At 34.1% G+C, this 24,721-nt stretch overlaps 1 protein-coding gene across 2 annotated transcripts in view; it reads left to right on the top strand.

The window, feature by feature from the left end:
* Window positions 1-18,934, top strand: part of ADAD1 (adenosine deaminase domain containing 1) — a 63,391-nt gene extending 44,457 nt beyond the window's left edge. For both annotated transcript variants that reach the window (XM_045997537.1, XM_045997536.1), the window contains exons 10-11: window positions 5,665-5,797; window positions 18,821-18,934. In XM_045997537.1, coding sequence (XP_045853493.1) covers window positions 5,665-5,797; window positions 18,821-18,934 — 247 coding nt within the window. The remainder of the gene's footprint in view (window positions 1-5,664; window positions 5,798-18,820) is intronic.
* Window positions 18,935-24,721: the final 5,787 nt, after the last annotated feature.

Genomic DNA, 24,721 nt, shown 5'->3' with positions numbered 1-24,721 from the left:
ATAAAGCATACGTTACAGAAGAGGAGGAAAATAGAAATCCACTACTAGTTGAGACAGTAATTGACCTTCCAGTTCATGATCAGATAGATAACACAGTAAGGAAGGATATAGTGGTTTTAAATAACAAAAAGGTAGATTTGATTAACTTACACAAAACTCTGCACCGTAAAAATATAAAATACACCTACTTTTGAAGAACCTATAGAAAATTGAATATAGAATATTGAAAAAAACTGATCCTATGTTAGGACACAAAGAGAATCTCCAATTCTAAAAGTTAGAAGCAATGTGAGAACCCAGAGGTAGACCCTCAATGCTATAGTCAGCCAGCTAATTTTCAACAAATCAGGAAAGAATATCCAAAGGAAAAAAAAAAAGACAATCTCCTCAACAAATGGTTTTGGGAAAACTGGATAGAAACATGCAGAAGAAATGAAACTAGACCACTTTCTTAAAACCATACACAAAAATAAATTCAATAAATAATAAATTCAAAATAGATGAAAGCCTTAAATGTGAGACAGCAGCTTTCTACTGACAGTCTCCATAGGCGAGGGAAACAAAATAAAAATGAACTATTGGAATTTCATGAGATAAAAATCTTCTGCACAGCAAAGGAAACAAACCTATAAGGCAGCCTATGGAATGGGAGATGATATTTACAAATGCCATATCAGATCAAGGGCTAGTATCCAAAATCTATAAAGAACTCAACAAATTCAACATCCCACAATCAAAAATCCAGTCAAGAAATGGGCAGAAGACATTCACCGACATTTCTCCAAAGAAGACATACAAATGGCTAACAGACACATGAAAAAATGCTCAAGACCACTCATCATCAGGGAAATAGAAATCAAAACCACAATGAGATAACGCTTCATCCTGGTCATAATGGCTAAAATGAAAAAGTCAGGCAACAATGGATGTTGGTGAGGATATGGAGAAAGGGAAATCCTCTTACTCTGTTGGTAGGAATGCAAACTGGTGCAGTCACTGTGGAAAACAGTATGGAGATTCCTCAAAAAGTTAAAAAATAGAGCTAACCTATGACCCAGCATTGTACTACTATGTATTTATCCAAAGGACACAAAAATAGCGGTTTAAAGGGGGCACATGCACGCCAAAGTTATAGCAGCAATTTCCATGATAGCCAAACTATGGAAAGAACCCAGATGTCTGTCAGGAAATGAATGCATAAAGAAGATGTGAGAGTTAGGCATACACACACGGAAATATTACTCAGCTATCAGAAAGAATGAAATCACGCCATTTGCAATAACGTGGATGGAACTAGAGTGTATTATGCTAAGCAGAATTAGAGAAAGACAAATACCGGTATGATTTCACTCATGTGGAATTTAAGAAAGAACAGCATAGAAAAAGAGAAGGAAAAATAAGATAAAAACAGGAAAACCATAAGAGACTCTCAAACTGTTGGAAACAAACTAAGGGTTGCTAGAGGGGAAGTAGGTAGGGAAATGGGGTAACTAGGTGATGGACATTAAGGTGGGCACTTGATGTAATGAGCACTGGGTGTTATAAACAGCTGATGAATCCCCAAACTCTACCCTGAAACTAATAATACACTGTATGTTAACTAACTTGAATTTTTTTTTTTTTATGGCGTGGTGCAAAAACAATGAATACTGTTACGCTGAAAATAAACAAATAAAAAAAATCCTTTAAAAAAACTAACTTGAATTTAAGTTAAAGTTAGAAGCAATGTAGATAGTATTTTTTGATTATGATATAGTAAATCTCCAAAGAAGAAAATCAGTATACTAGGAATTTCTTTCATTAGGGATAAAAGTCCTCTAACTTTTGGCTCTAAAGAGGAAATATAAAATGAAACTGCAGATATTTAGAAAGCAAGGATTTTGAAAGCATTACATGTCAGAACTTGTAAGATATATGCAGCTAAAGCTAAGCTGAATGGAAAAGCCAGTTCTTCAGATGCTTAGATCAAGAGATAATGGAAATAAACTTAGGAGAATGTAGAAATCAGCAAAACTTTAAATGTAATTTAAAGAGCTAAATAATGAAAAGTCAGAAGTAATAAAAATCTGATTCTGTGGGAAAATGTCACTAGCTAATCTCATATTTAATAAAAAGGGATAATTAACAAATAGAAGATTAAGATAATCACAAAAGCTTATTTGCTCAACCATGTACTTCTAAAAACCTTGTGAAATACATACATTTCTAGGAAAAATTATTTCCATAATGGTACAAATGAGGGGGAAAACCTAAACAGTTTATTTTCATAAGAAAGTTATCAAGAAGGCGCTCTAACTATTCTCAAAGTACCATTCTGAGGAGGATCAGAGGAATTTTTAAACTTTTAAATAGAAATTTCCAGTGCTATCTAAGATGTAAAACATTAAAATCCTTTTATGGAGCAGATGTATCACTGCTACTTAAATCTGATAGAACGTTGCTGCCCTCTCTCCACAAAAGTTATAGATGAAACTTTGTTTTATATCCAAGCAAAATATCTCAATAAAATATTAGGAAGCAGAATGTAGCACTACATTAAAAATATATATATTTTATACAACAATACCAATTGGTATTTTTTATAAAAGTGAGGATAGTAACATAATAGAAATAATACCAGATTAGGAATTCTTATTAAAATTGTCTTATTAATTGATCTAGGGATACCACACATTCATGGCTCAGAATTCTAAGAAAGCATATAATATAGCACTTCAGCTAGTCTAGGTAAAGATAATAAAAAGGAAATTGTTCAATACAGATAAAAATCTGTGTTTACAAAACAAACTGAGGGTTGCCTGGGGGAGGGGGGTAGAGAGAGGGTGGTGGGGTTATGGACATTGGGGAGGGTATGTGCTATGTTGAGTGCTGTGAAGTGTGTAAATCTGGCAATTCACAGACCTGTACCCCTGGGGCTAATAATACATTATATGTTAATAAAAAAATTTAAAATGTTTGTTTATTAGTCAAAGTATCATCATGATTGATGATAACATCTAGAACAAGACACAATTGTTTACTATTGTTAATATTTTATTTAAAGCATTTGGATAAGAGATATGAGAGATTATAAAATATTGGAAGGGAGGAGGTAAAATTACCATTCTTTGCATTTGGTGTCATATTATACTTGACAAGCCCAGGAGAATCATTGGGAAAATGACAACAAAAGGTATCATGGTGAAACTATTAATGGAGAGATCAATATATTTTATACACAGGCTCATATGTTAACTATTTTTGTATATAAAACTACCCCAAAACTTAGTAACTTAAAATAACCATTTTTGGGGTGCCTGGGTGGCTCAGTCAGTTAAGCGTCTGCCTTGAGATCTGGTCATGATTCCAGGTTCCTAGAATCAAGCCACACATCAGGCTCCCTGCTCTGTGGGGAAGCCTGCTTCTCTATCTTCTACTCCCCTGCTTTGTGTTTTCTCTCTCTCTGTCAAATTAATAAAATCTTTAAAAAAATAACCATTTATTACTGATTACAAGGTTTTAGGTCAACTGAGTTGGATTTTATTGGGCTCCCTCATTCATCTGGGGTTAACTCTAGGCTAACTGAAATTCAGCTTGGCTGATCTTAGAGGTATGACTGCTGTGGTCCACGTGTTTTCTCACCATTTTGTAGACTAGTCCCAGCTGGCTCATTTGGCATTCCCTAGAGAATGCACACAAACCTATGAGGCCCAGGCTCAGAACTGACACATCCTCTATTCCAGTCACCAAAATAAGTCACAAAGCTTGCCCAAATTCAGGGGGAATGGAAATCAACCACAAGTTACTGAAAGGAGAATGTGAAAAGTCACATTATAAAGAGTGTGGAGTAATGCTGAGTTTGAGAAGTTCTTTGTAGATCTTGGATATCCAGCCCTTTGTCTCTAGTGTCATTTGTGAGTATCTTCTCCCATTCCATGGGTTACCCCTTTGTTTTGTTGACGGTTTCCTTTGCCGTGCAGAAGTGAACAGACACTTCTCCAATGAAGACATAAAAATGGCTAATGAAAAAATGTTCATCATCGTTATCCATCAGGGAAATTCAGATCAAAACCACATTGAGGGGCTCCTGGGTGGCTCAGTGGATTAAGCCACTGCCTTCGGCTCAGGTCATGATCTCAGGGTCCTGGGATCGAGCCCCGCATCGGGCTCTCTGCTCCGCGGGGAGCCTGCTTCCTCCTCTCTCTCTGCCTGCCTCTCTGCCTACTTGTGATCTCTCTCTCTCTCTCTCTCTCTCTCTCTGTATCAAAAAAAAAAAATCTTAAAAAAAAAACCACATTGAAATATTACCTTACACCAGTTAGAGTGTCAAAAATTAACAAGGCAAGAAGCAACAAATGTTGGAGAGGATGTGGAGAAAGGGGAATCCTCTTAAACTGTAGGTGGGAATGCAAGTTGGTGCAGCCACTCTGAATAGTGTGGAGATTCCTCAAAAAATGAAAAATAGAGCTACTTTATGACCCTGCAATTTCACTACTGGGTATTTACCCCAAAGATACAGATATAGTGAAAAGAGGGGCCATATGTACCCCAATTTTCACAGCAGCAATGTCCACAATAGCCAAACTGTGGAAAGAACCAAGATGCCCTTCAACAGATAAATGGATGAAGAAGATGTGGTCCATATATACATATAATGCAATATTACTCATCCATCAGGATGAATACCCAACTTTTGCATCAACATGGATGGGAGTGGGCGAGATTATGCTGAGTGAAATAAGTCAAGCAGAGAAAGTAAATTATCATATGGTTTTGTTTGTGGAACATAAGGAATAACATGGAGGACATTAGAGAAGGAAGGGTAAACAAGGGGGGGACTTTTGGACTTTTGGAAGGGGGAGACGAACCATGAGAGACTGTGGACTCTAAGTAACAAACAGAATTTTGAGGGGTGGTGAGCCTCATGGTGGGTATTGAGGGCACGTATTGTATGGAGCACTGGGTGTTATACCTAAACAATGACTCTTGGAACACTACATCAAAAACTGATGGTGTACTGTACGGTGAATAACATAACAGTAAAAAATAAAGTGTGGAGGTGAGTGAAAGATTTGGACAATTTTGTGAATACAAGAACAACTAATAAGATATAGTGAAGAGAGTTATAGCAAAAAATTTCATGGTCTATGGACCCACTTTTATTAGAAACAAAAATATATCTTCGTGCACATATGTATACATAGGTGGAAGGAAGGTCATAAATATATATATATTTAGTAAGTTCAAATTTATATGCAGTGACATGTACTGTATAGTTAATAACTTTTGATACATGAATATGCCTGTATAACCATCACCCCGTTAAAATATAGGACATTTTCATCATTCCAGAAAATATTTCTATCCCTTTTTCCAGTCAATTCTGCTACAACCACTCTTCTTATTTGGATCAACATAAATTAATTTTGCTTCAAACAATAAACTGTTCCAGTATCCACCATCTTTAATTTTTAATACAACACTATAATAATTTAAGCTGTAAGTTAATAAAAGAAATTAGCTTCAGGAAGTAAATTTCAGAAGATTTTTGTGTAAAAATCACTATCTTCGTTGTATATAGTTTAGAAAAGTATTTGTAGATTCTGTGTTGATTTTAATCTCTACAATTGTCAACATAAATTCTTGAATAATGATTAGTGGATGTTTCATTCCTTTCTACTTTAGTTCCCCATTTAAAAGTGGCGTGTCAATGGCAAGTCGACTTTGTAAAGCTGCAATGTTAAGTCGATTTAACCTCCTTGCCAAAGAAGCTAAAAAAGAAGATTTACTTGAAGCTAGTACATATCATGCAGCAAAGGTAAGTCCTTAAAGGAATGAAACTGACCATAGAAATAATATTTAAGATAACAAAAATGTAATTTTATGATAATGAGCTATAGGAGAAGTTGCTTGAAATAGTTAACTAAATATAAGATACTGGTACTCGTACTGGTAGAATTAATTTTTAAATGAATATGCCAGAAATTGAATATGTAAGTGAATGTTGCCACCTACAGTAGCCACTTTAGTATGGTGTGTACTTATTTTGATGATATTTTATCAAAACCTGCTTTCATACCCAGAGAAACAAAATGATAATAAAATTTTTTCTGTATGTATTAACTTTCTAACTTTAGAAGTATTCTAAAATAATACAATAAGATTTCCATATAAATTAATTTTCCTATTTTAAAGATGTGAAACTGCTTTAATTTCAGTGTATGACTTGGGCCTGATTAAGTAGGTGATGTATATAGCCTTTTTCTCTCTTTAAAAATATTTATTTTTTTAGTATTACAAACATAATGCATATTTACAGAATTCAGCAATTTTTTAAATACAGAGGAAAAATACTACTTGTAATTCATCCTATTCAAATTATGATACCCTTAATCCTGTAAGCATGTTATTTCAGTTTCTTGTGTTTTGCATATATATATATATATGTGTGTGTGTGTATTTATGTATGCATATATTTTAGAATATTATACTGGATGTGTTTTTTAATCTGCTTTTTTTGTTTGGTATAGTCTGAGATGAACCATGTTATAATATGACATATGCAAGACATCAAGTTATTAAATACAAATTGTTTCTGATAACCTAAATTTAGTTTCAGTCAGTAATCTGGTATTGTATGGAAGTCTCTTAATTTCAACAATATCTTAATGCTCAGACTGTATATTCCCAACCTGTGAAACAATTTACTACAGATTTGTGGGTATGTACATACATTTTTAAGTATAAAAGCTTATCTAGGCAATTTCTGTCTTTGGTGGCATGAAGTCACAGATCCTATTTAGAAAAGCACGTATAAAAACTGGGCAAAATTGTCAAAAAACCACCTTTCACAACTCTGGAAGTTGAAGACAGAAGTGTGTATTATTGAAAAACAGCTTGGGCTTTGGATAAGAACAACAGGATTTTGTGGTACCTTCATCCAAGGGCTGGCTGTTCCTGTTCTTTCTTCCTCTTCTGTGCTAGTTTAAATGGCAAGAACTATAGTTTTCACTAGAGTGAAGATGTAGTAGTTTGTTTTTTTTTTCCCTTTTTATTAATTTTTTCAGCGTAACAGTATTCATTCTTTTTGCACAACACCCAGTGCTCCATGCAAAACGTGCCCTCCCCATCACCCACCACCTGTTCCCCCAACCTGTAGTAGTTTTGCTGCTTGAGGGTAGACTTAATTTGGGGCAGAGTGTAAAAATTGGAAGCTTTGTCAGCTACAAGTGCCAAACCTAGTAGGAAACAAATGGGGAAAATCAATAATTTTGTTGCCCTGAGGTTGCAGTCCTTGTTGGCGCAAGTGATGGACTAACTAGTAACTTACTTAGGTAGATTTTTAAAATGAAAGAGCCATGGAAGGGCTGAGATAAATTCTCCATATATCCTTGGCTGAATGAGAACCTACACTTGTGCAGGGAAGACCCTAGAGAAGGTAAAGAGTGAAACTATAAAAGAGAACTGGCTGCAACATTAAATCCAATAGTCCCTCCTTATTCTTGGGGGATACTACCAAGAACCCCAGCGGCTGCCTGAAACTACAGGTAATACTGAATCCTATATATATTGTTGTTTCTTATATATACATATCTGTGATAAAGTTTGATCTATAAATTAGGCACAAGAGATTAACAACAATGATTTAAATAGAACAATTTCAACAGTGTATTGTAATAAAAGATATAAAAAAAGATATATGATCTCTTTCTCAAAATGTCTTGTCATACTATACTCAGCTTTCTTTTTCTTGTGATGAAATGAAATGGTAAAATGCTTATTTGATGAGATGAAGCGAAGTGAGTGATGTAGGCATTGTGACATAGCGTGAGGCTACTGTTGACCTCCTGATACATCATAAGGGGGATCCAGACTGTGGTTGACTATGGGTGACTGAAAACAGGGAAAGCAAAATCATGGATAGGGTGGAGGGACTATGTACACAATCTCCTCCACCAATACACACACACATTGATGAGAAGGTAGATGCCTTATAAGTTTAAGGTGTTTGAGCAGTGTCTGCTTAAATCATTTATCATTAAGCTGTGCAGGTATAGCATAACTATTAGTAAACCAGGCTAAAATATAAAAATAAGTAATAAAAAAACTGGGAAGGGACAACAGCAGCTGCATACCATGGAGAAAACAGATCTCACAATTTAAGCAAGCTAATTTAAAAATAAAAAACTTCAGAAAAAAATAAAACCACATCCAGAGTTTCTACAATATGTTGTCTAGAAAGTTTAAGTTTTAACCAAAAAATAAAGGATATGTAAAAAACAGGAAGGTGAAATCTATTCTCAGGAAAAAATAATAGTCAATAGAAACTGGTTCAAAGTGGGTCCAAATGTTAAATATAGCTAAAACTTCAAAGCAGCTATTATAAATATGTTCAGAGAATTAAAATATAACAGTGTATCAAAAAATAGGCAATCTCTTTTTTTTTTAAGGATTTTATTGATTTTTTTTGACAAAGCGAGCGTGCGCACAAGCAGGGGGAGCTTCAGGCAGGCAGAGGGTGTGGAAGAAGGCAGGCTCCCCGCCAAGCAATGAGCCAGATGTGGGGATCCATCCCAGGACCCTGGGATCATGACCTGAGCCTAAGGCAGCCACTTATTGACTGAGCCATCCAGGGGCCCCAACAAATTGGCAATCTCAGTAGAGAAGCAAACTACAAAAAAGAAAACCAAGTGAAAATTTTAGAATTGAATCAATATTTAATAAGTGAAACATTCTTTAAATGGGCTCAACAGCACATTTGAGATGGCAGATGAAAATCAGTGAACTTTGAAGATAAATTAATAGTTATTTTTTAAAGACAGAATGAAAACAGATTGAAGAAAAATAAGCAGAGCCTCAAAGATTTGTGGAACAATATTAAGCACACCAATAGGAATCTCAGATAGAAAGGAGGGAGACAAACAGGAAAAAAAAGAAACAATGACTGAAAAAATCAGTCATCCAACTGGATGAAAAACATTAACAGATTCAAGAAACTCAGCAAATCCCCAAGAAAAGAAAAAAATTTAAAAAGATCCATACCTAGCACTGGGTGTTGTGCAAAAACAATGAATACTGTTACGCTGAAAAAATAAATAAAATGGAAAAAAAAAAGATCCATACCTGCTAAATCCATCCATTAGAGAAAGACAAATACCTTATGATCTCACTCATATGTGGAATTTAAGAAAGTAAAAGACTTTTAAGTATAGAGTACAAACTGGTAGTTGCCAGAGGAGATGTGGCTGAGGGGTGGGTAAAATAGATGAAGAGCATTAAGAATACATTTACTGTGATGAGCACTGAGTAATGTATTGAATCATATTGCATACCTGAAAGTAATATAACTTTGTATATTCATCATAATGGAATTTTAGAACATATTATTTAAAAAGATCCATACCGGGCGCCTGGGTGGCTCAGTGGTTTAGGCCGCTGCCTTCGGCTCAGGTCATGATCTCAGGATCCTGGATCGAGTCCTACATCTGGCTCTCTGCTCTGCAGGGAGCCTGCTTCCCTCTCACTCTCTCTGCCTACCTATGATCTCTCTCTGTCAAATAAATAAATAAAATCTTAAAAAAAAAAAAGAAGATGGAATAAAAAGATCCATACCTAGACATGTCCTATTCAAACTGTTTGAGACCAAAACAAAGATTAATCCCATCATTAATCATTAGGGGAATACAAATAAAAACCACAGTGATTTACTACTACTTATGGTTATTAACCATAGGGCAGTACAACTAAAGGTTGATTTCAGCAACAATGGAGGCCAACCTAAAATAGCCAGAACAGTCTTGAATAAGAAGAATATAGTTGGATTATTCACACTTCTGATTTCAAATCTTACCATAGAGCCACGGTAATCAAGACACTGTAATACTGGCTTAAGGATAAACAAAAAGCTCAATAAGATATAATTGATAGTTAAGAAATAAACCCTAACACTTATGGCAGTTGATTTTTAAGATTACCAAGATAATTCAGTGGCAAGAAGTAGTTTTTTCAACAAATAGTCTTAGGACAACTTGATATCTACAGGGAAAAGAATAAACTTAGACCTCTACCTCATACCATGTACAAAAATTAACTCAAAATGGATGATAGACCTATATAAGAGTTAAAACTATAAAACTCTGAGGTGAAAACATAGAAGAAAATGTGTGTATTCTTAGGTTAGAGAAAGGTTTCTTAGATCTGATACCAAAAATACAATAATCCAAAAGAGGAAAAAAAAATGGTACTTTAGACTTTATTACAGTAATGACTTTTGCATTTCAAAAATTAAAATGAAAAGGCAAGCTACATACTATGAAAAAATATGTGCAAATTACGTATCTGATAAGGGACTTGTATCCAGAATAAATAAAAACTCTTGCAACTCAGTAATAGATACATGACCTAGTTTTTAAAATGACCAACGAATTTGAATAGACATTTCTATAAGTAAAATAAATGACCAATAAGAATATGAAAAGATGTTCAACATCATTAATCATTAGGGAAATACAAATAAAAACAACAGTGATTTGCTACTTTACACATACTAGGATATATAAAGATATTAAATGTTGTCAAGGATGTAAAGAAATCAAAACCATCACCATTGCTGGTAGGAATGTAAAATGATGCAGCCTCTTTGGGAAACAATTCAACAGTTCCTCAAAAGTTAAATATTGAGAGGTGCCTGACTGGTTCAGTTGGATGAGCATGTGACTCTTGATCTTGAGGTTGTGAGTTCAAGCCCCACATTGGGTGTAGAGATTACTAAACATAAACTTTAAAAAAGTTAAATATAGAGTTATCATGTAACCCAGGAATTCCCCTCCTAGGCATATTATTAAGAAAATTGGAAACACATGTTCAGACGAAAATTGTAAATGGATGTTTGTAGCAGCTGTATTCATATTCAAAAAAGGTGGAAACAACCCAAATGTTCATCAGGTGATGAATGGATAAACAAATGTGGCATATATCTTTAATCATCCATAAAAGAGAAAATGAAGTATTGATACATTCTACAACATGGGTCAACCTTGAAAACATTATGTTAAGTGAAAGAAGCCAGACAAAAGGCCACAGATAATATGATTTCATTTATATGAAGTGTCCAGAATAGGCAAATTCATAAAGATAGAAAGTACATTAGTGGTTTCCAGGAGCTGGGGGGAGGAGAGAATAAAGATTGATTGCTAATGGGTATAGGATTTGGTTTTGGAGTGATGAAAAAATTCTGGAATTACTGGTAATGGTTATACAACTCTGTGAATATACTAGAAGCCATTTATTTATTGTATACTTTAAAAGGATGAATTTTATGATATATGAATTAGGTCTTAACAAATATGTTAGAAAAGAATGCAGTGAATTGATGTGCTTATGGATTGGAGGAAAAAAATACTGTTAAAATGTTTATATTACCCAAAGCAATCTACACATTTAGTGCAATCCCTATCAAAATACCACCAGTTCACAGAATTAGAACGAACAATCCTAAGGTTTGTATGGAACCACAAAAGACCCCAAATAGTCAAAGCAATCTTGAAAAAGAAGCAGCTGGAGGCATCAGAATTCCAGACTTCAAGCTATATTACAAAGCTGTAGTCATCAAGACAGTATGGTACTGGCGTAAAAACAGATAGATAGATCAATGGAACAGAATAGAAAACCCAGAAATGGTCAACTAATCTTTGACAAAGCAAGAAACAGTATCCAAAAGAAAGAAGTCTCTTGAACAAATGGTGTTGGCAATATTGGAGCACTTTTTAAATCATACACAAAAATAAATTCAAAATGGATGAAAGACCTAAAAGTGAGACAGGAAACCATCAAAATCCTAGAGGAGAACACAGGCAGCAACCTCTTTGACATTGGCCATAGCAACTTCCTACTAGACCTTTGTCAAGAGGCAAGGGAAACAAAAGCAAAAGTGAGCTTTTGAGACTTCATCAAGATTAAAAACTGCACAGTGAAGGAAACAATCAACCAAAAAGCAGTTTACAGAATGGGAGAAGATATTTGCAAATGACATATCAGATGTTAATATCTAAAATCTATAAAGAACTTATCAAACTCAGCAATCCCCCAAAACCCAAAAAAAATCCAGTCAAGAAATGAACAGAAGACAGCAATAGACACTTTTCCAAAGAAGACATCCAGATGGCCAACAGATACATGAAAAGATGTTCAGCCTCACTCATTATTAGGGAAATCAAAACCACAATGAGATACCACCCCAGCCCTGTCAGAATGGCTAAAATAACAATACAGGAAAGGAGATGTTGGAGTGGAGAAAGGGGAGCCTTCTTACACTGTTGGAAATGCAAACTGGTGCAACCACTTTGAAAAACAGTATAGAGGTTCCTCAGAAAGTTAAAAATAGAACTACCCCATGATCCAACAATTGCACTACTAGGTATTCACCCAAAGGATCAAAAATACTGGTTCAAGGGGCACATGTACCCTGACATTTACAGCAGCACTATCAACAATAGTCAAATTATGGGAAGAGCCCAAATGTCCATTGACTGATGAATGCATAAAGAAGGTGGTGTGTTTGTGTGTGTATATATATATATACACATATATGTATATATATGATACATATATAATGGAATATTCAGCCATCAAAAAGAATGAAATCCTGTCATTTGCAACAATGTGGATGGAGCTAGATTGTATTATGCTAAGCAAAATAAGAAAGAAATATCATATGATTTCACTTATATGTGGAATTTAAGAAACAAACGGAGGGGGAAAAAAGGGAAGCAAACCATAAAAGATTCTTAACTACAGAGAACAAACTGAGGATTGCTGGATGAGAGGTCAGCAGGGGAATGAGTTAAATGGGTGATGGGTATTAAGGAGGGCACTTGTGTTGACCACTGGGTGTTATACATAAGTGATGGATCACTAAATTCTACTCCTGAAACCAATATTACATGATACGTTAACTGAAATAAAATTTTGCGAAAAAAAGAAAAGAAAAATATGTTTAAAGTGCTGAAAGAAAAACCTGGTAACCAGGAATTGTATGGCAAGATAATTCTTAAAAGCAAAATAAAAAAAATCCCCAGGCAGACAAAAATAAAGAAAATTTGTTAGTATAACTTACTTAAGAGGAATTCCAGAGGAAGTCCTTGAACCTTGGAAGAAATAACACGAGCTGACATATAAATCTACAGAAAGGGACAAAGAATACTGAAAATGGTAATCATGGGATAAATATAAAAGGGTGTGTGTATGTGTGTGTTTCCTCTTATTTTCTTTAGAAAGTGGAAGTTCTTTAATACAATTTTAACTGTATTAATTTGTAACAAAGGTAGATGCAATATAGACAGTGATAGTATAACAAAGGACAGAGAAAGAAATCAGTCAGTATTGGAACAAAGATACTGTATTTTACCAGATTAAGTCAGTATGAATATGAAGTAGGATATAGTAAGACACAGAAGCATAGGGCGCCTGGGTGGCTCAGTGGGTTAAACCTCTGCCTTCAGCTCAGGTCATGGTCCCAGTGTCCTAGGATCAGGGCCCACATCAGACTCTCTGATCAGCAGGGAGCCTGCTTCCCATCTTTCTCTGCCTGCCTCTCTTCCTACTTGTGATCTCTCTCTCTCTCTCTCTGTCAAATAAATAAATAAATAAATAAATCTTTAAAAAGGAAAAGATACAGAAGCATATTGTAATTCCTAAAGTAACCATGAAGAAAATAACTGAAAGCTGCATGCAGAATATCAGCACATGAATTAAAATTGTATATTAAAATTAATTTTTGAAAAAAACTAGAAGGCAATAAAGAGGAAGCAGAGAAATAAAAGACATGGGACTTGGAAAACAGTGAAATGGCAGACATGAATTCAGTTTATCAATGATCACATTAGGTTCTATTAGACTAAATGCTCCAGAGAAAAGGCAGAGGTCATCAGAGTGGGTTAAAAAAAGGGGGGGGGGCAAGATTTAACTCTATGCTGTCTGCAGGAAACATGAAATTCAAAAACACAAATAAGTTGAAACTAAAAAGATGAAAAAAACATATGCTAACTGTAGCAATAAAGAGAGCTGAAGTGTTTATATTAATATCAAATATATGTTGAGAAATATAAGACAATGAGTGATGTTTAATTGTAGTAAAAAGGCTAATGCTTTGAAACATATAACAAATACTTATGTAATAATTACATGTGTTAGTAACAACAGAACCCAAAAATACATAAGCCAAAACTGACAGAATTGAAAGGTGAAATCGATAATTCTACAATTACAGTAGGAATTTTTTTCCAGAAAAAATGTACTTTTTAATTTTTTTATTATGTTAGTTACCATACAGTACCTCATTAGTTCTTGATGTAGTGTTCCATGATTCATTGCTTATGTATAATACCAGTGTTCCGTGCAATCAGTGCTCTGCTTAATACTCATCACCAGGCTCACCCATCCCGCACACTCCCCTTCTAAAACCCAGAGTTTGTTTCTTGGAGTCCACAGTCTCTCATGGTTCTTCTCCCCCTTCGATTTCCACCTTCTCTTCATTTTTCCCTTCTCCTAATGCCCTTAAATTATGTAAGAGGTTTTAATAGTCTTATTTCAGCAGTTGATAAAACAACTAGACAGAAAATAAGAATATAAAAGGCTTAAAAATCAGTGCCTGTACTGGCCTGTATTAAACACTACGTAACTGAATATACATTATTTTCAAGTACACTGGGAACTTTCTCCAGTATTGGTAATAAAGCAAGTCTCAGTAGAAATCAGCAGTGGAATGAAATCTGGGAAGTTAACCATTTGAGAATTAAGCAGCTTAACTTCTGAATAACCTGTGAGTCAAAGAAGAAATTATAAGCAAATTAAAAAAATTTTTCTGAATCAATCAAAAATCAACTGAATGAAAATACAACATATTAAAATTTGTGGAATATAACTGAAGGAGTGGTTAGAAATTTATAACTTTATTCACATATTAGGAAAGAAGGGAATTGTAAAATCAGTTATTTGAGCTTCCACCTTGAGATGTTAGAAGAAGAGCAAATTACAAGTAGAGAGGGAATAATATAAAATGGTATAGAAAATTCTAGAAAAAAAAAGATCAATGAAATCAAAAGTTGGTTCATTGAAAAAAAATCAACATTGATAATCCTTTAGACTAACTGATAAAATAGGACATAATACAAGCAATCAAAATTTGGAATGAAAGATGAGTCATTACTACAGACCCCAAAGAGCTAAAATAATGATGAGAATATTATGAACTTTTTTTTTTAAGATTTTATTTATTTGTCAGAGAGAAGAGAGCACAAGCAGGGGAAGTGGCAGGCAGAGGGAGAGAAGCAGGCTCCCTGCTGAGCAAGGAGTGAGTTGCAGGACTTGATCCTAGGACCCTGGGATCATGTCCTGAGCCAAAGGTGGACACTTAACTCACTGAGCCACCCAGGCATCCAGTATAAACAATGTTTTTTCAAAAAATTAGACAAGTCAGATGAACACATTCCTAGAGAGATACAAATTATAAAATGTGACTAAAGAGAATATCCAGATTGAAATAAAGTAGTTGAATTGTTAACTAAAATTCTTTTCCTAAAAAGACAAACCAAGAAACAGACTCTTAATTATAGATAACAAACTGATGGTTACCAGAGGGTGTGGAGGGTATGGGTTAATAGATGATGAGGATTAAGGAGTGCCCTTATCTTGAGCACCAAGTAATGTATGGAATTGTTGAATTGCTATATTGTATACTTGAAACTAATAAAACACTGTATGTTAACTGGAATTAAAAATAAAATTCTTTTCCTAAAGAAAAGCAGAGTGCAGATACAGCTTTACTGGTGAATTCTATCAAACGATATGTGAAACAAAAAAGAAGCAAAAATCCTACAAAAACCTAATAAATAGAAGAGAGAACACTTGCCAACTTTTATGAGGTCACTATAACCCTTATATCAAAACAGGATTAAAACATCACAAAAAATGAAGACTACAAACTTTATCTCTCCAGAACATAAATGCAAAATTTTTAAGATATTGGCAGAGTAAATCCAGCAGCCCAGAGAAAGGATTATACACCATGACAAAGGAGGTTTGTTCCAAGAATACAAAGTTGATTAAACATCAGAAAATTATTGGATGTATTACCATTATATGAATAGAGTCAAGTTCAAAACCCACATAATTACCTCAAAAGATGTCCAAAATGTATTTCACAAAATCCAACAGCTATTCATAGTAAAAATACTGAATAAGAAATAGAAGTAAATTTCCTCCAATGAAAAACCTACAATTGACATCATGCTTAATGGTGAAAGAATACTCTTCCCCTTACCCCCAACACGATTAGAGAAGAAAACAAGAATGTCTGTTCTCATCTCAATTCTATTCAACAATACTCCGTACGTCCTAGCAAGTTCAGCAAGTTAAGAAAAAGAAAAGGCATTGAGACTGGAAAGAAACAGAAAAACTCATTTTATTTCTAAATAATGTAATCTTGTTTGCAAAATATCCTGTGGAATCTATTAAAAACAACTATATCATATGTGAGTTTAGTACACATTGTAAGGACAATATAGAAAAACAAATTGTGTATATGTATATATACTAGGAATGAGCACTCCTAAAATTGGGAAAACTGTTTTCTCCAGAATAGCATAAATAATGCTTAAAGATGATTTTAACTAAGTATAAGATCTATACACTGAAAATGATGAAACGTTGCTGAGAGTAATTGAAGACCCAAATAAATGGAGAAATGTACCATTTAATGGGTTGGAAATAAAACATTTTAGGATGTCACTTCTTGCCAAACTAATCTATGGATTCAAGGCAAACTCTTACTAGAATCCCAGCAAGCTTTTGTGTAGGAATTGACGAGCTGTTCTGATCAAAATTGAAATGTAAATCCAAAGGACATAGAAGAACCAAAACATTTTTTTAAGATTTTATTTACTTATTTGACAGTGAGAGACACAGCAAGAGAGGGAACACAAGCAGGGGGAGTGGGAGAGGAAGAAGCAGGTTTCCCACTGAGCAGGGAACCTGATGTGGGGCTCAATGCCAGGACCCTGGGATCATGATCTGAGTTGAAGTCAGATGCTTAATGACTGAGCCACCCAGGTGCCCCCCAAATCAATTTTTTAAAAGCAGATTTACACTACTTAGTTTCAAAATTCATCATAAAGCCACAGTAGTCAAGACAATGTATTGACGTAATGATAGACATATAGATCAATGGAACAGAATAAGAGGTAGAAATAAATCCACACACTTATGGTCAATTAATTTTATATAAAGGTGCCCAGGTAACTTAATGGGAGAAAGAATAGTCTTTTTAATAAATAGTGCTGGAACTGTTGGATATTTGTGGACCAAAAAAAAAAAAAAAAAAGGAAATTAACTTAGACTCTATGAGTCATACAAAAAAATTAAAATAGATTTTATTTCTGAGAGAGCTAAAACTTAAAAATTCCAAAAAATATCAAAATATTTGTATTCTTAGGTTAGGAAACAGTTTCTTAGATGTGATATCAAAAGCACAATCTGTAAAAGAAAAAATTGATCATTTGGATTCCAGAATGTAAAACTTGCTTTTCAAAAGTCATCATTAATGAAAATACAAGCCATAGACTGGAGGAAAAAATGGGCTAATCATACATTTGATAAAGATCTTGTATCTGTAATAATACATAATGAACTCTTAAAAATCAATATTGAGAGGGCAAACAACCAAGTTTTTAAAAGTAGCAAAGAATATATACAAACGGCAACTACACATATTAAAGATGCTCAGCCTCATCGGTCAGTAGGTATTGACCATACTATACATCCACTAAACTCCAAAACACTATATACTAGGTATTGTTGCAGAGAAACTGGAGAACTCTTGCACTGCCAATGAGAATGTAAAACAATATGGTCTTCTTGGAAAATAATTTGGCTGTCTTGCAAAAATAATCATATAGTTACCATGTGATCCAGCATTTTCACTGGTGTCCATCCAGGAAGAACAGAAACGTATATCCACAGAGGACTTGTACATAAATGTTTACAGCAGCATTATTCATAATAATGCATAACTGGAAACATTCAGTTGTTCATCAGTTAGTGAATCTATAAACAATATGATAAATCCATATGATGGAGTACTAATCAGCAATGAAATAGATCAAACTACAAATACATGAAACAGTATGAATGAATCTGAAAGCATTATGCTAATCAAAAGAAGCCTGACACAAAAGAGTTCATATTGTGTTCCATCAATTTTTATGAAATCTCTAGAAAAAGCAAAACTCTAAAGACAAATAAATTCATGGCTGGCTGGATCTGGGAATACAGACTGGACTGCAGATGGGCACAGTGGAACTTTTTTGCAGGTGATAGAATTGGTTTACAACTTGACTGTGGGATGGTTGCATACCTTTATAAGTTTACTAGGAATCATCAAACTGTATATTTGTGAGTGAATTTATGGTATGTTATTATACTTCTGTAAAGCTTTTTTTTAAAAGTTCATCTATAAGTTGATTTATAGAAAATGAAAGAAACCAAAATGATGATTATCTATTATTTGTGCCTTATACACAGATTTTATTTTCTTCTTTATATTTTCTCTACTTTTAAAGTTTTCTGTGATGAGTATGATTATTTTAATAAAAAATGTTCAAAAAGTTGTCTTTAAGGAGTGTTGAAAAGGAAAATGTTTAGTTTCAAAAACAATGAGAAAAATAGGAATTCAAAAATATTTTAATTTTTAAAATGTCAAACTTAAGAAGCAAGATTAGGGTTACTTAACTTTTCATAAACCAAATTCTGCTTATATTCTATAATTCAATTTTTTCTCTTTCTATAGTGTATGTCTGGATCCTATCAAGAAGCTAAAACTTTGCTGAAATCGTACTTGCAGCAACATGGCTATGGCTCCTGGATTGTGAAATCTCCCTGTATAGAGCAATTTAGTATGTGATTTAGGCAATCCATTGTCATATTAAAAATCTTTTGTTTTTTGGTGTCTTTGACTAGTAAATATATTTTAAAAATCTTGGTGGTTTTCAGCTTTCAAAACCAGAGTCTTGTAACAGCAGTGTTCAGATTGCTGAAAATAATAATTTATATTAAAATATTGAGTTTTTTTCTGTTTTTTTTTTTTAAATTATTACCTGAGTCATTATGCAGCTATTTTGCATTTGTTTTTACAGGAATTATAAAGCCACTGCCCTTTTTATAGTTTAAAAGAAAATTTCTTTTTTTTTTTTTTTTGATGAGATTGACTTTATTTTTTTTTTATTTATTTTTTCAGCGTAACAGTATTCATTGTTTTTGCACAACACCCAGTTTTGCATGGAGCACTGGGTGTTGTGCAAAAACAATGAATACTGTTACACTGAAAAAATAAAAAAAATAAAGTCAATCTCCTCATCAAAAAAAAAAAGAAAATTTCTTTAAAGTTTTTGCTTTTAAGCTATTTAGCAAATATATTCAACATTGTTTCTGGTATCTTACTCAGGTTGTTTCTTTTTAAATTAAGAATTAGAACCCAGGAATACAAATGATAATTTTTGCTCATGTGTTGATTAATTCAATGAACATATGAGTGCCTAATATTTGCCAATCACCATGCTTGTGTGATAGTGAAAAACAGCAACCAGAACACCATTTCTCATGTCCAAGAAGTTTATGAATGCAAAGTGCACATATATATGCAGAAAAATGTTAACATGTTAGAGAATAATTTCATAAATTAGTTATTCTGATTAAAAGTCATCATAAAGGCTTTAAATAAGATTGACCATTTTCAAGTGTTGTGTAAGATCCATCCAAATGTGATTTAATATTTATAATTTAGGTAAATAGGGATTTCTGATAATCAACAAAATATTATTTAACTTTACATTTATATTTGTTTATAAAGTGATTAGATCAAAAGACAAAGTTTGGTTATACTTGAGTTAGGCTAATGTATCTTCAGTGAAATTGTGGGTTTGTTCCATACTTCAGCTTCTTAAACCTATTCCTTAGTTTCATTCACAGATGACTTAAGCATTATTGGTCTCAGACTTTATTCCTCTTAGCTTGGGTCTTTATAATCTCTGATACGGTCTGTGTAATTTTTTTGTTTTGTTTTGCCTATTCTAAAAATATCTTTGCAAGACAAATTGATACTAGTGGTTGGCATTCTTTGTTCAGAAATATAAGCTTGATAGAAAGGACTCTAGACTACCTTACATGAAAAGCAGCAACGTTTATTGCCTCTTTTATGTATTATGGTCTTATAAGATATTTGCCTGAAGAAAAGCAAACTTCTAAATTCAGACTTCTAAACTTTAACTTTTAAAATTGTTCAAAAGCCACTAAACTAGTTACATCTAAATTTAAGTCCTCTTTTAGCTCTCAGGTTCTGTTATCTGAGATAAACATTAAAGGATAGATAAAAATTGAGAAAGCTGAAATGGGAGGGAGGATATATTACAGTTGGAAATAATAAACCAAAGATTAGATGGGAAGTGTTAGTGTTTGAGGCTAGAGTATAGAACACTGGATGGGAAAGTTGAGGGTTGAGTCTAGCAGATGTTCTCATTTGGGTAGTCAGATGGGAAACCTTGAAGGATATTCTGTAGGAAAGTGATGTACATTAAGGCACAATTCCACAACATTTTTTTTGTTTACTTATTATGGAAATTTCCAAACATACAAAAATAGAACAGTAAATGAATCCCCATGTACCCATCACCCAGCTTCAGTAATTATTAAAACATAGCAGTCTTATTTTGTATATGTTGGATTATGCTAGAAAAAATGCCAGACAAGTTATTTTTTTTTTAGTTTTATTTTTTAAGTTTTTATTTAAATTCCAGTTAACATACAGTGTAATATTAATTTCAGGTGTAGAATATAATGATTTAATACTTCTCTGTATGTCACTTGGTGTTCATCACATCAAGTGCACTCCTTAATCCCCCTCTCCTATTTCACCCATTCCCCCACCCACTTCCCTCTGGTAACCATCAGTTAGTTCTCTATAGTTGAGTCTGTTTCTTGGTTTCTCTCTCATCCGAAAATACTTTGGTACACATCTGTGAGACATAAGAACTCTTTAATACACACACACACACCTTTATAGCCACAATCCAGTTAGCACACCTTAAAAATTAATAGTAATTCTCCCAATATCTCTCTTAAGGATTGTATAGATTGTTGGAATCAAGATGAAAACCAATATCCATATGTTGGACTTTGTATGTTAAATGTCTCTTAATCTACAGATTTCCTCTCACTTCTTTTAATTAGTTCCTGGGGGAAAATAAAACAACAACATTCTTAGTGGAGTCTTACACGATCTCATTTTTGCTGCTTACATTTCCATGATGTCATTTAGTGTGTTTCTCTGTGATCTGTATTTCCAAAAATAAATAGTTAAATCTAGAGGCTTTCAAATAGAGGTTCAATTTTTTTTTTTTTTTCAAAAATACAGGTAGTATTGTATACATTCATCACAAGACACAATGTGCAGGTTTTCTCTTTTTGTAATATTAGCAGTCGTTATCATTGCCCAGTTCCGTTATTTCACTGGAGATTGCAGCTGATAAATTATCTCATTGGATGGAATGCTTCTGTCAAAAGAAATGTTTGCTTATAGATGATTTGATGACCTGGGGTATAATTAGTACACAAAGGCTAGATTGCCTCTCTGTCTTTATGTTTTTAAAGTAGTTGGTTCCCTATCATTTTTTAAAGTTCATAGAATTTTTTCAATATCATTATGAATTTAAACATATTTGTGTTTCACTCATTACAATTCATATTCATATTGTTCTTGTGTGTCAGTTGGAACCTATTCTATACCTCTCAGTGTTTTTCTTTTAGTTTATGTTTCTAATATCATTTTGTATCTTAAGCGGAGATACTCAGCAATTGGAAACACAGGTCTAGAGACCTTTGAGAACATTTTAGAGTAAGGATAAAAAATTAGGAATCACTTGCAAAGAGGCAGCTCTCAAGTTGTGAGAAAAGATGTTTGCTTTTTCTTGAGCATGAAAAAAATATTAGGGCTAGATTCCCAAGAAAGTCTTATATTTTGCATTTGGAAAAATAAGAGGAAGCAACAGATGAGTGAAGAATGAGGTTGGAAGAAAGAGAAATTTCAAAGAATAGGGTAGGCATTCTCAGGTGCTCTACAGGTCAAGGAGAATGAGAACTACAAAAATATCACTGGAATTGGCAACCACAGTTGTCACAGATGGCTAAAATAGCAGTTTCCCAAGCTGATTCCTCAGAAGAGGCATCACTCCAGGGCACTCTGATTGAGCAGATCTTGGAAAAGCCCCCAAATCTGCATTTTAACAAGTCATTGCAGATGATTTGATGTGGGTAGTACATTGACCATACTGAAAAACACCAGCCTGCATAGTAATAAAAGTTTGGTGGTGGCAGAAAGATTGTCCACAATTAAGGAATAAATGAGAGATGAGGATTTGGAGTCAGTGATTGAATTCAATTCTTTCTTGCAGTGTGATGGTGAGACTAATATGGTTGTGTTTGGGTTTTTTGGATCTTTTTGCTGTAAGATGGAGAGTTCATCAATGTGCATGAATTTACAGTAGAGCCATCTAATGTGATATTGATGACTTTGGGGGAGAATAGTGGATGTCAGTTCAGATAATTGGCCTGGTTGCAATCAGATCAACTCTGCTTAGAGAATTTTGGATGATATGAATGTATTATTGAAATGGCTCAAGCCAAAATGGCGGGAATAAACTATGAGTAATAGAATTAAGTGAAGTAAAGCAGTTTCACTGAGAATGCGAATATAAGAGAACAGGAGATTTTGTATTCAGGGTATTTTCAAAGTTCAAACTCATAGGTATTTAACATTCTGGCCTGTATTTTGTCAGATTTCACCTTCAATCTAACCCAGTTATTAGTTGAAATCTAGGCATAAAAAATGGCTTATGAATTGAGATTTAGTGTTCATCCATTCACTCTTTGAGGGATCTTTGTAGTGCCAGTGATAGCTAGAGCTCTGGACAGTCAACCCTGGCCTTAGGTAGCCTGTTTGTTGCCCCTATGTTCAGTAATGCCATTTTCTTGTCTGTGCCGTGGTATGAAAAATTTAGAAGACAGCATTCTAAATTTTTTAAAGATTTTTTTAAAATTTTGATTTAGTTAACATATACTGTATTTTTAGTTTCAAGGGTAAAATTTAGTGATTCATCGTTTGCATGTAACACCCAATGCTCATTATATTAAGTGTCCTCCTTAATCCTCAACACTCCGTAACTCCATCTCCCCATTCACCTCCCCTCCAGCAACCCTCAGTTTATTCTCTACAGTTAAGAGTCTCTTATGGTTTGCCTCCCTCTCTGTTTTTATCTTATTTTTCCTTCCCTTTCCCTTTGTTCATTAGTTCTGTTTCTTAAATCCCACATATGTATGAAATCATGTGATATTTGTCTTTCTCTGACTTCTTTTGCTTAGCATAATACACTCTAGTTCCATCCATGTTGTTGCAAATGGCATGATTTCATTCTTTTTGATAGCTGATTAGTATTCCCACATCTGTATATCTGTATATATACACCACTTCTTTACCCATTCATCCCTTGATGGATATCAAGGGATATTTTGGCAACTGTGGAAATTGCTGCTATAAACTTTGGGGTGCATGTGTCCTTTCTAATCACTTATTTTTTATCTTTTGGGTAAATATGTAGTAGTGCAATGCTGGGTCATAGGGTAGCTCTATTTTTTAACTTTTTGAGGAATCTCCATACTGTTTTCCATAGTGACTGCACCAGTTTGCATTTCCACCAAAAGTGCAAGAGGGTTTCCCTTTGTCTGTATCCTCACCAACATCCGTTGCTTTCTGAGTTTTATATTTTAGCCATTCTGACCAGTGTGAGGTGGTATCTCATTGCGGTTTTGATTTCAGTTTCCCTGATGATGCGTGATCTTGAGCATTTTTTCATGTGTCTGTTAGCCATTTGTGTGTCTTCTTTGGAGAAATGTCTGTGAATGTCTTCTGCCTACTTCTTGACTGGGTTTTTTGATTTGGGGGTATTGAATTTTGTGAGTTCCCTTTAGATTTTGGATACTAGCCCTTGATTTGATATGTCATTTGCAAATATCTTCTCCCATTCCATAGGTTGCCTTTTAGTTTTGTTGATTGTTTCCTTTGCTGTGCAGAAGCTTTTCATCTTGATGAAATTCCAATAGTTCATTTTTACTTTTGTTTTCCTCACCTGTGGAGACTGTCAGTAGAAAGTTACTGAGGCTGAGGTCAAAGAGTTGCTGACTGTGTTCTCCTATAGGATTTTCATGGATTCCTGTCTCACATTTAGGGCTTTTATCCATTTTGAATATATTCGGTGTATGGTTTTAAGAAAATGGTGTAGTTTCATTCTTCTGCATGTTTCTGTCCAGTTTTCCCAAAACCATTTGTTGAAGAAATTGTGTTTTCTTCCCTTTGGATATTCTTTCCTGATTTGTCAAAGATTAATTGACCATAGAGTTGAGGGTCCATTTCTGGGTTCTTTATTTTGTTCCATTGATCTGTGTGTCTGTTTTTGTGCCTGTACCATATTGTCCTGATGATCACAGCTTCCTAAACTTCTTAATAAAAAATGTGTTGATCATGTCTTAAGGCTCTCTGGAACACCTGGTGACTCTTTAGGTTAAGCATCTGCCTTCTACTCAGGTCATTATCTCAGGGTCCTGCGATTGAGACTCGAGTCAGGCTCTCTGGTCAGAGAGGAAC

Source organism: Meles meles, chromosome 2, assembly GCF_922984935.1.
Source record: "Meles meles chromosome 2, mMelMel3.1 paternal haplotype, whole genome shotgun sequence".
NCBI lineage: Eukaryota > Metazoa > Chordata > Mammalia > Carnivora > Mustelidae > Meles > Meles meles.
The sequence above is the reverse complement of the archived record's forward strand: the minus strand, read 5'-3'. Positions and strand labels throughout refer to the sequence as shown.